The sequence below is a fragment of the Xenopus laevis genome, chromosome 9_10L, assembly GCF_017654675.1.
Source record: "Xenopus laevis strain J_2021 chromosome 9_10L, Xenopus_laevis_v10.1, whole genome shotgun sequence".
Classification (NCBI taxonomy): domain Eukaryota; kingdom Metazoa; phylum Chordata; class Amphibia; order Anura; family Pipidae; genus Xenopus; species Xenopus laevis.
This window is the reverse complement of record NC_054387.1, coordinates 71,973,779-71,986,263: the sequence shown is the minus strand read 5'-3', so window position 1 is coordinate 71,986,263 and position 12,485 is coordinate 71,973,779. Positions and strand designations below refer to the sequence as shown.

The 12,485-nt window shown below is 41.0% G+C and overlaps 1 protein-coding gene across 8 annotated transcripts in view; it reads right to left on the bottom strand.

The window, feature by feature from the left end:
- tank.L (TRAF family member associated NFKB activator L homeolog) overlaps positions 1 to 12,485 on the bottom strand; it is a 42,306-nt gene that overhangs the window by 16,077 nt on the left and 13,744 nt on the right. The window contains 5 exon segments of one of the 8 annotated variants that reach the window (NM_001095630.1): positions 1,295 to 1,406; positions 4,276 to 4,425; positions 4,996 to 5,070; positions 6,077 to 6,156; positions 10,745 to 10,765. In NM_001095630.1, the coding sequence (NP_001089099.1) occupies positions 1,295 to 1,406; positions 4,276 to 4,374 (211 nt within the window). In that variant the 5' untranslated portion in view covers positions 4,375 to 4,425; positions 4,996 to 5,070; positions 6,077 to 6,156; positions 10,745 to 10,765. 8 annotated transcript variants of the gene reach the window in all.

The window sequence follows — 12,485 nt, the reverse complement described above, 5'->3', positions numbered from 1 at the left end:
GACGCTGAGGCAGTTCGGGGAGATAGTCGCGCAAAAGACGTGGCGATAAGTCGCCAGGCGACAAAATCTCCCCGAATCTCCTCGTCTGGCCTTACCCTAAGTAGGAGAAATAACAATCTGCCATAAAGTAATTCCATCCTAAAGTGCAGGCACAAGTCACATGACTGGGGCAGCTGGGAAACTGACAAAATGTCTAGCCCCATGTCAGATTTCAAAACTGAATACAAAAAAATCTGTTTGCTCTTTTGAGAAATGGCTTTCAGTGCAGAATTCTGCTGGAGCAGCACTATTAACGGATGTGTTTTGGAAAAAACATGTTTTTCCATGACAGTATCCCTTTAATATCATGTGTCCAATTAACCCCATTAGTGTACCAGTATAATGTCGCATTGGGGCACTTATACAACCTTATACATTTTAAGATTGGCTCATTTGCTCCCTTTCGAACACTTCTATGAAGCTCAGTTTTGCAGATATCAACTCATTTCTGCAGTAACTATAATAGAAGTGTATATAATTTGAATGTTAAATTTCATACCCGGATTCAGTGCATCTCTAAAAATAAACTCTCCAATGTTTTACAGGATCTGCCTTATACTTGCAAAGCGACAACAGCTGTGACAATGAATTTGTCTTGTAAGCATTTACAAAATATGTCAAGTAAAAGACTTTATCATATTATCCCAAGACTGATGTTCCAATAAAATGTACAATTAACCCTGTTGGAATGGACAGGGCAGGAATATTACTTTCAGCAGTTTGCTCCAGTAATGATGTGGAAATAGTTTGATTAAAAGTGCACGGCAGTGTGCAAAGTGCAAAACAACTTGTACAAATTGTGGGTGGTGGGTCGGGAAGTCACTGGATTTCCAGCAAGACCATAGACACAAGTGCTTTTTCTGGATATCTCAAGGTGGGGAGAAGAAGGGTTTAATAAAGTCACAAGTAAAGTTAAGACGAATCACTGAATTATTTAGCAAATAAGTCTCTCTGATGTCACAACAAATGTATTCCTACAACTCAGCCACAAAACACATACAGTAGAACCACCATTTTACATTTTTCAGAGGACAAGAAAAAAATGGTGTGAAATCGAGGAAAATGTTAAATCAGGGAAATATATTATGTATAATATATAGGTGGGACCAGAAAATAACAATGTAAAGTGAGGGAAAACTTAAAATCAGGGGATGTAAAATGGGGGTTCTACTGTATAGGTCTTTTTATTTCTAACAGTGACTAAAAACAAGCAGATTTACCCTGCAAAGTCTAAAATAAAATCTAAAGAACTCACCTTTCCCTGGGTTACTAGCAGTGGAGGGCTGTGATGTCAGCACAGTGATGCAATTTTTAAGACCAGCTATCTGTTTACTTTGGTCACGAAGTTGCTGTTCACAAGCATCTAGCTGAAAGTATAAGTTGTGTAAAGTCAGGAAGAGGGATGAGGTATGAATATATTATCAATACTTTACAAGATGATTATTTTTTTACTCATTTACTCAATAAAGCCGAATAGCAGTATAGTAATATCTCAAGCTACAATAGATGGCCATGACTTAATGACACCTTAAGCTACCACAAAGCAGTCTCATTAGTTAAAGTTTAATATACTCCAGAGCTATAGCAAAGTGATATCGCTATCACTTTGCTTTGTAATATCTCATCTACCCTAGACAGCCATGGAATGGTGATATCTTTGGGTACCACAAATCAATTGCATTAGGAGATCTTAAGCTACCCCAGAGCTATGGCATCGTAATAAAACAAACTACCACAGAGCTATCTCACTAGTGATATCTTGAGCTACCCAGAGCTTTGGAATAGTGATATTGCAAGTTGTTGTAGATGTCCATGGCATAGTAATATTGTAGCTACCCCAAAGCTATGGTGTAGTAATATCTCAAGCTAACCTTGAGTGGCCATGGCATAGTGATATCTCACGTTACCAAGAGCTATCACATTAATTACCTCTACAGGAGCTATGGCATACTATACCATTGTATAGTGTTAAATTAATTTAGCCCTGAGATACAGCAAAATAATTTGTCAACCTTCTTAGATAAATATAAGGGGTAAATAAAGTGTAATGGATCAAAATAACCTATATCCCTTAACGGATAAGAAAGCTTGGATGAATTCGTACCCTGTACTAGCTTTGGTGGCCAGACCTTTTATTTTAGGAGCTATCAAAGTTATGATATTCACTGGTAATGCCAAGCAAAGCTTTAGCAGTTATAAAAGGAAAATCTAAGTATCATAAGAAAAAAGTACATGTTTTGCTGGATCCAGCCTCAGTTTTACATCTGATAAGGGCACAGTAAAGGGCAAAGATTGCATTTTTTTTAACTATAACACATTTTACTGTTTTATTTTCCTTGCCAGCTTTCTCCTGCCTGATGCTCATGTGATTCATCTTGCCAACTGTCTCTGACAAAAAGGAGGATAAGGACGGTTTGGTAGCAGAGCTGATGATACATCTCTGCTGAACACAGTCCAAATGATGCTGCAATCTTCTGCCATTCATTCTTTCACTCATTTAATGCAACCAGATATCCAATAATGTATAATAACATTAAAAAAGCAGTCTTGCACATGATTTAAATGTATGTATAGTCTTATGTATGTGGAACCTTGTAATGTGACTGTTAGAAGTCACAGAGCAGCTGAATGTAATTCTTGCAAGACAGAAAATAGTAATAGAGATTAAAGTGATTAAAGCTAGCAATAGCTAATTGATTGGTGTTCCTAATGGCTCTCCTAGAAGAAAGGAATGGATTAAAGCCAGGAGGGGCTTTCACAGAAAAGAGCACAGCATGCTGCATACGGCTACATGGAGGAGAGTCATATAGCCTTGATTTCAGGCACTCCCATACATCACTAAAGTGTCTGCCCTACATTCTCCATCTACGTCTACCCTTGTGATATACCCATCCTTAAAGGAACAGTAATACCAAAAAAATTAAAGTGTTTTAAAGGAATAACAATATAATGTACTGTAAGTAAGGGCATAGACACACGGGCAGATTCGAGGAGATTAGAAGCCCGCGACAAATCGCCTCCTCTTCAGGGCGACTAATCTCCCCAAACTGCCTTCCCGAAGTCACCCAAACGTTCCTCATGAGAGGAAAACAAAGCACTCCGAGTGCCATTGCGCCAGAGATTTTCATTCTAGGCAGCAGGAGGCAGTTCAGGAAGAAGAGGAGATTTGCCACCAGGCGACTAATCTCCCTAAATCTGCCAGTGTGTCTCTGCCTTTTTTGCTTCAGAAACTCAACTATAGTTTATATAAACAAGCTGCTGTGTATAAGCACAGGATACACAGTAGATGACAGATAAGTTCTGAAGAATCCTGTGTGTATACTATAAAGCTTATCGGTTATCTGCTGTGTATTCTGTGCTTTTTCTCCTTTTTCAGCTTTGATTGGCTGCCCCATGGCTACACAGCAGCTTGTTTACATAAACTAAAATAGTCTTTCTGAAGCAAACACACCAGTTGTACCAGTGCAGCTCAACACAACATTATATTTTCATTACTTTAAATCATTTTAATTTTTTGGTGTTACTGTTTCTTTAAGGTGGTTTTTCCTATAAATACTGGTAAGGGGGCCTAGCCAATTCTCTGATTAATATTAAGACACAAAAAAAATCAGCCCCACTGGAGCTTCATTTCACAGCACCTCAAATTTCCAGTGTCTGCCATAATGTATGTATAGTAAAATCAAAGTCATAATAGTGAGAAAATGAGACTGCAAGGGTGCAAAAGTGAATCAAATGAATAAGAAAATTAAATTACCTATATGCATCATGTTCCAAAAGATTATAAATGCCTGCTCATATGTGCTCAAGAACAACGACTGCACACATCTATATTATATATAAATATCATATTTATAGTATATAAAAAAGTGACAGGGGGTTATTTATCAAAGGAGTTTTTTTATACCTCAAATGAACTCGAATGAACTTCAACAAAAAAACTCAAATCAATCAAATTGATCGGGCAGTTTTCGGCGGTTTTTCTGAAAAAAACTTGAACATCGTGAAGGCTATTAACATCTTCAACTGGTTCAAGGGACCTTTGCCATTGACTCCAACATATCCCCGATAGGTTTTAGATTATGCATTTTCAAATGCAAGCTATTTCCAGCTTCGGGGTATAATAAATCTCAAAAAATGTGATCCTTAAAAAATCTGCCCCTAAATAAAACTGAAAAGACAAATAGATGCACTTGTGTAAACAAACCACCCAAAATCAAATCCATGATGAAAAGCTACCTTCTGTTGCATTTGCTTCACAGCCTGCTCTTTGTCCATGCATGCCTGACGGTACGCTTCATAGGCCTTGTTAAGTTGCTCTCCAATGTTAATTTCCATATTTCCCAGTTCTGTATCATCACTATAAAGGGTGTGGAGAGTTACGCAAGCCTGCACAAAGTAAAGGAAACATGATTCACAGAAGCACTTACATAACATGTTGCCTTAAATGAAAAAGACTAAGGTTCCAAAGTGTGCTTTCTAAACAAGTGCTGCCATACTTGATGATATTACACTGTGAAACATTCTGATTAAAGGGACATGTAGACACACTATATATGTAGCCAGGGCCGGACTGGGGGTAAAAAGCAGCCCGGGCAAAACAAATCAAAGCAGCCCACTTGTAATGGTTTTTGTACACATCCACTCATATATTGGGGTAAAACTGCAAAAAAAATATGTGCGTAAAGAGCTGCCTTGTAAAATATGTTTAAGATTCTGCAGCCTTGTGCCTTTATATTCCTTGATAAATATAGTGGGCTGTCCACTGTACGGCACAAGAACCATGACTGGGCCAAGCAGCGTTGGACTGAGGGGCCCCCCAGCCGCTAAGTCCAATCTGCCGGGAAACCACCTCTGTGAGTGTGCACACCTTTTACTTGCGCGACTGGGGTCCGGGAGGTTAGGAGTAAGTACAGGGAGTGGGTCTGGGCTGGCAGGGGCCCCACCGGGTGTACCTACCTTTTGCCGGTGCGACCAGGGTCTGAGAGGTAAGGGGGAAGTGCACGGACTGGGTCTGGGCCAGCAGGGCCCATCCTAGTAACACAGATACATTGGACAACAAAACATTTTTTTTACTATTTTATTCATTCTTATAAAAAAAAAAAAAGTGAAAACAAACAGACAGTCCAGGTTAAATTTTTAAAAAAGACAGATTTAGTCAGTACCTGATACTTTCAGCACAGTTGACTCTTCCTACCCCATAGTGATTTTGCCTGCTCTACAGAAATCCACACCAACCTGATGTTACTGTAACTGATGTGGTGTGTTCACAGGCAGGGAGCATTATGTGCAGGCTCAGCACAGGCAGGCAGGGCAGCAGCTGCAGTATCTCCTATTCATCCGGCTTCCATGCTCATGCTGAGAGTGCTGGGACATACAAACAGCCGGCAGAGGCAGCAGCGTCCAGCAGAGAGGAGTGGGAGGGGCAGAGCCACAGTGTGAAAAAGGATGGAGGAGCGGTCCTAGAGCCCGCTGGATCAATCAGGAGCAGCAGCCCACTGACACTAAATAAAGAGCGGCCCGTCGGGAAAATGCCCGAACAGGCCAATTGCCAGTCCGGGCCTGTATGTAGCTCCCCATTACGTATCCATAGAAATGAGCGATAATTATTAATACTATAGATACATATCGCAAACATTTTTGTGTGATGAGCTATTATCTCTGAGTAATTTTTCATTATGGATCGAAATGGCGACCAACTTATAATGTAAGCGGCGCCATTACTAATGGAGAGGGTGTGTTGCTTTTGCTGTAGGAAATTCATCGTCTTTCCAGAATTTCTAATCTATAAATAGATTTCAGTGATATATACCCAGCACCGCATTTGACTAGTGTTGGTGTTGTGAATTTTACAAAGTCTACACCAGAAACATTTATGAAGGGTAGCTCTACAATGGGGCACCAGGCATTGTTTAGCATTCTAGTAATATGCTTTTGTCACCCCTCCAAGTGCATAAGCTTCCATGGTGGCGTGCCTACTGCAAGTCAAAAGTGACTTGAAGTAGGCACGCCTACTCTAGTATAAGATTGGCAACATTACCTTAAAATTACTAATGATTTATTCACAGGTTGCGAGTTTCAGTCAAAGACATCTATTTGTGGTTGTGTTCATACCTGAATCTGAAAAGAAAGGAGAGAGGTTACCTTAAATAAAGTGATTTCAATCTTTGCAGTACCATGTCTGACTACAAGCCATTTTTCCATAGGCTGCAATAGTAGTGTTTTAGCAGCAGCCCTTTTGAGAAAATGTTTATTATGCTTTGCTCATGTTTATTGCTATGCAGCACTGCTGACATTAGAGGGTACCCTCAACATCAGGCCAGAGAGTACCCTAGGCAGCCATGTGGAGCAGTTTGCAGTTCTACAGCCAGTTGAATAAATCCTACAAGCAGAGTCTTGTGTGTGTGTGTGTGTGTCTGTGGGGTCGTCTGTGTGTGTGTCAAGATTCTACAGCTCCCCAGCAAAATATGTAATAAGGTCCCCCCTCTACATGTGTTCGTGACTTGTGATGGGCAAATTTATTTGCCAGGCATGGATTTGCGGCAAAAATTTGCCGCAACAACAACAAAAAAATTGTTGCTCGTCAAAATTGTCGATTGGTGCTAAATTTATGTATAGAAAACTGGAAGGAAGGAGAGAGGAAGGTAAGGAGAGGAGACAGGAGAGGAACAAAAAAAGGAAAAGTTCATATGAAGACAGTGTTGTTTTTGTTTTTTTTCTTTCTTCTTTCCCTTTTTATGTATCTAATCTTGACCATATTATGGCCTCAGATTTTTTAATGTATATAATGTATGTACTTATTTTTCATGTAATTAAGTTGAATACTGTAATTACAATTTAAAATAAAAAAAAATTTTATAAAAAAAAGTTAAGCGTTAAAATTATGTTTACGCCCATTGTCTTCAATGTGTTTCATGCATTTTTCGATGTGTCACAAATTTTTTCGGAGTTTCCAAAAAATCTGGCAAGACTGCATAATGTAGCCCGCCCAATCAAGTTTTGCTGCTATGTTAAGTAGACCCAACAGTTCTACTCTTAGAGGTGATTTTATCTTGTTATGAAATGCAATCATAGAGAGCCACCCCAGTCTGGCCCTTGTTTAGCTCCTTTTGCCTTTCTTCCAACGCCCTCCACATAATTGGCAAGCTTCCAGACATAAGTTGATAATAATGCACCTATTAACACTCACAACCTGCCCCAGTGTGGGTGGGAATAATTCTTAGCTCTTCATTCATTGTAACCTAACATCCCCAATACACGTTTTTAGTGGGATAAATATTAAACTAAACCCAGTCCTGACTGCCATACAGATAACGGTAGTACTGTCTAGGAGCCACCTTTGCGGGTCCATTGAGTACAGATCTGGTACAGCTACTCTGATACAGTCATTGGAAACTGCAGAGTTGGCCAGTCCATACAGTTTCTCATATAAGTAAGTAAATCATGATTACTACTAATACCCACAGGGAAGATGGAACCCAAGTGTCCCTGTCATGTAGTCTTAGGGCTGCAAAGCAAAGTTGAGCAGGGAAAAGCAAAAGATTAATGGCAATATTGCAGGGCCTTGTCTGGTCCCAATATGCTTCCTATCATACGTTTTCTCAAAATGCTCCTAAATTTTTAAGGCAGTCCTTATTGCTGATTCTTGCCAATAGTAATTTATGTAGGGAAAATAAGTCAATACTATCATGTTATTATTGAGCTTTCTATAGGTATAAAAGCACTTACTGTAAGCACGCAAAGACTATATTGGTAGGGGTTTCTATGTGTATGGTAATGCTCTATTTAGATATGGCAGGGCTTTATACAGGAAGGTCTTGCCATTAATATGGTAGGGCTCTATATAGATATGTTAGGATTTATTTAGGCATACTACACTTTCCATTAGTATGGTAGGGCTCCATATAAATACATTAGTATTGATACAGATATATTACGTATTCCATTAGTATGGTAGGTCCCAAAGTAGATATGCCAAGACATTATGCTAGTATAGAGGGGTGACACAGTGTTGTAGGGCTCTTTATACAGCAGTGAAAATAAGTATTGAACACTATTCAACGGTTTTCTCAGTAAATATATTTCTAATGGGGCTATTGACGATGTCTGCACTGCACATCATCCCAAAAACACCACACTAACATTGAAGTTTGGAGGTAGGAACATCATGGTGTGGGGCTGTCTTTCAGCATATGGTACTGGCAGACTTCATATAATTGAAGGAAGGATAAATGGAGAAATTTCCCGGGACATTCTTGATTAGAATCTGCTGCTATTTACCAGGATTAAAACGAATGTGGACCTTTCAGCAGAACAACAATCCCAAACACATAGCCAAGTATTTTAGAGAATAAACCTGCTAGAATGGCCCAGGCAATTAACTTGAATCCAACTGATGTATGGAAAGAACTGAAGAAGATCAGAGTTCATAGAAGAGGCTCTGGAATCTTCAAGATATGAAAACCGTTTTTGTGGAAGAATGGGCCGAAATAACACCTGAGTAATACATGCAGCTAGTTTCTTCATAAAGGAAGCTCCTTGGAGCTGCCATTATCAACAAATGCTTTTCTACTAAGTATTATATACATTTCAGTAAACGTTATTCCCTGTGTCATTCCACTATATCATACATAACTTAATTCATGGACTTTTTTGTTTTGATGTCTTTGTATGTGTGGATTAATTGGGTTGTTACGAACATCTGGTGTAAATCTCATGTCAATAACCCCATTAGAAACATATTTACTCAGAAAACCGTTGATGTGTTCAATACTTATTTCTGTAGGTATAACAAAGCTTTATAGAATTAGGATTTTTATTTATATAGGTATATTAGAGCTTTATTTAAGTAAGCTACAGGTTCACAGCCCTCCCAGTGAATTTGACTCCCAATATGACATGGATGTTATGGAACTGCTGAAAAAAGGGTAACCATTTGTTAAAATGAAAATGTAATATACGCTTCATCATCCTAAAATAAGACATCTTCTTAATATGATCAATTAAAAATTCCGACCCATTTCTGAAATAATAATCAGCATCTGTTTCTCTTTTTTCTGTCTTCATGCAGGAGTTGTTGGTTCTTTAAGTGAGCCCTTTAAAAATATATTGGATCAAACTGTTTAAGAAGGTTTCTTATTTCAGTATGAAGTTCATATTTCATTTTCGCGACAGATACCCTTTGACAACAGCTGAAGGACTGCAGACTGGACATCCCTGTGGCATATACTGAAAATATTGAATATCTGATGCACAATATATTGTGTCCTTTGTACCTTAATCTTGTGCTTCCCAAAGCATCTGATGATGGGGTTGAAAAGGCAAATTTTCTTTCTGCACTACTCTTACTTAAAAGCAACACTATAGAGAGACGTTCCAGTGGGCCCCCACTGCCTTGAGTCCAAGCATAGAGGTCAGAACAGGTTTGTTTATCAAGAAGGTACGCACATAGTGGCAGGGGCGCTTCGCTAATGAGGCGACCTGAGAATCTCGCCTCAGACAGCAGTGCCCCACTAGGTATCAGGGGCGGCAAAAATGCCGCTCCTGGTACTTTAAGAGCCGAATTTCCAGTTTTCAAACCGGAAATTCGGCTCTTCGAACGCAGAGAGTGCAATTATGCTCTCTGCGCTAGCGTCCTGGCCCTCTCTGCTACCATCATGGACCCCCTCTGGCACAAAAAGGTGAGCACACTGGGGGGGGGGGGCAGCAGCAACTGCAAGCTGCCTCAGGTGGTGGAGGGGCCAGGATCGCCCCTGCATAGTGGGGGGGTATGGTTCCTCAGTCTGACAATGGCCCTATGCATCCTCCGGTTTAACTTGCCTCATATATAGGTATAGAAGGGTGTTCCATTAGAAGGGTAGGGCTCTCTATACATTTGATAGGGCCAGTGGACCTTATAATCTAAACTCCCCCCCCCATATGTGCTGGACTGCAAATGAATCAAAGTCATCCCTTTGTATTCTTTAAAGTAAATCAGCCCTACGCAATATGTTGGTGATCAACAAAAAATTTATAATAAATGTAGGCTGGAAATGGGCAACCTGTGATGATCTTGCTGTTGTTTAACTACAAATGTTATATGCTGGGAGTTGCAGAAACAAACATCTGTAGCACACCATAATGGCCATCTTAATTACTAAATTAGCCAACACAAACCCTCCAGGGAGGGTGGATGACGTCACTGCCGTTTAAAAGGCACATTCAGATGTCACGTGACAGGGCTGGCTCCTGTACTAACACAGCCGCTAAACTGTATACGTGCATTTGCCAATAGCAACCAGACAGGTGATTATCTGAACTGATGAAAACTGCTGATTGGTTGTTGCCATCGGTAAGTGCACTTGTACAACGAAGCACTTTTTACCTGAGCCGCACTAACGCTAAACACACAAACAAGTCTCATTCTTTAGTTTCACTTTCCAACTCAGCCGGGAAACCTTCTCACGTCAATTGGTTGCGCTTCTGAATGAGAATTTTGCAAAATAATCAGCGACTCCTGGAACATAAAGTAGAACAGCAGCACGAAGATGAGTCGTAATAGTAACCGAGCTCGGCTGCTCCATATGAAATCCCTTTTTTTGTGGCCCGGTGTCACTAGACTAGCCGTGTACAAGTTGGTAAGAAGTCCGGCAATACATGAATCTATTGCGCACACAAAGCGAGACCCGGCAACCTCTCTCCCTGCTCCAGCAAAGACCCCTCTACTCACCCCTGAGACTTTATACGGAAGCCGCTTGAAGACAAGGAAGGGGCAGTGGAAATGGGCCTGGCACACTCCGCGCGTAACTCCGCCCTCCCTAGCACCGCAAGCTGCGCACTTGATTGGCCGCTCCGTACTCAGGAAGCTGCAGCTGTTACTTCCTCATCACTTCTCGATTCTGAGTGAACGCTTTCTCGTCTCACGCCTGCTATTTCTATCTCCTGTACAACTCTCTGATTCACTCCTGCATATTTTTCATTCTCACTCTTGCATGATTATCTTTCACTCATTCTAGAACTCCTATATCACTCTCTCTCTGCATATTTATTTTTTTCCTGTATATTCGTTTTTTTCAATCTACTTTTCTCTTACTTCCCTGCGCTCAGGAAGGCGAAAGGTAGCAAAGTTGCGCTACCGTTAATTCGTCAAGCAAAGCGAAGTTACACTAGCGATGCCTAATTTGCATACAGCGCCAAGTTAACGTATATGTAGCCAGGGGGCCACCGGGACTCCTGTGCAGGGCCCCCGCTACCTACTTTTATGCGAAGCGCCGCTTGGCATCACTAGGCACGCATGATGGGAGAGGGGGTCTGGCCCGGCGGGGGCCCACTAGGGTCGGGGCCCACCGGGCCAGTCTGACACTGTATGCTGATCTTTTTCAGCCTATCACCCTTAAAAAAGTAAAAGACGCCAACGTTTTTTGGGGACTTAGAAAAAATGTCAACTGTTTTTTGAAGCAATCCCTATCTACTCTATTGCATTTCACCTGGTCTGAGTTGGCGAAGGCAAGTCTGGCGCAAGAGGTGACGTTCAGTAAAATGGGCAAGTTAGTGAATTAGCGTAGTTACGTTCCTTATAGCGCAATCCCTCCAATAGCTGCAACTTCGCCTGGTGTAAGGGTGCAAAGTAGAGCTAGAGTAGGTCTACTTCGCTAGCGAATTTATGCCAGCGCCCGTTAGTAAATCGGCGAAGTAACGAAATGACGTCACGCTGGTGAATTTTTGCTAGCGTTAGGCGCTTTGCCCTTTATTAAATTTGCCCCTCTGTGTCTCTCTCTTAATATCACCTGTTTCTGCATCTCTCTTAATACAGGGGTAGGGAACCTGCGGTTCTTTATCCTGCTTGCTGCGGCTCAGTCTTGCGGCTTTGCCTGTCAGGTCGTATTTACAGCCCTCGCACCTGCTGGTGGCTTCTTGAGTGTGCGACCGCGGTAAGCACACTCAAGAAGCCGCCAGCAAGTCCGAGGGCTGTATAGACGTCCCAGGAGTGACAGGTAAGACTGAGCCACAGCAAGATGATTCATCATGGTCCTTAGCGTGATCACACACTCAAGACGAGAGAGAGACGATCAGCATGGAGCTTCAGAAACAGAAGTCACATTAAACAGATGAGAACACTAGCATTTAATAGGGCTATTCAGTGTTTAATTTATTTCAAAGTAGGCCTACATATGCACACTGCACTTTTGTTTGTTGTATTCTGTTGTTGTAACAGTTACAATTAAAAAAAGGTTAAAAAGTTTATAAGCTGTGTTATGTTTTGTGGCTCCAGATTTCCAGATTTTTCTTTAGTGGGAGAGGGGCAAAATGGCTCTTTTGATAGTAAAGGTTGCTGACCCCTGCTCTAATACATACTTATTTCCTATACTGTTAAAAACCACATAGAGCTGCCATAACCAGTGGCAGGTTAATGGGATGTAGGGCCTCTAGGCTACATCCACAGTAGTGATGTGCTGGTAAAGGAATTCTCA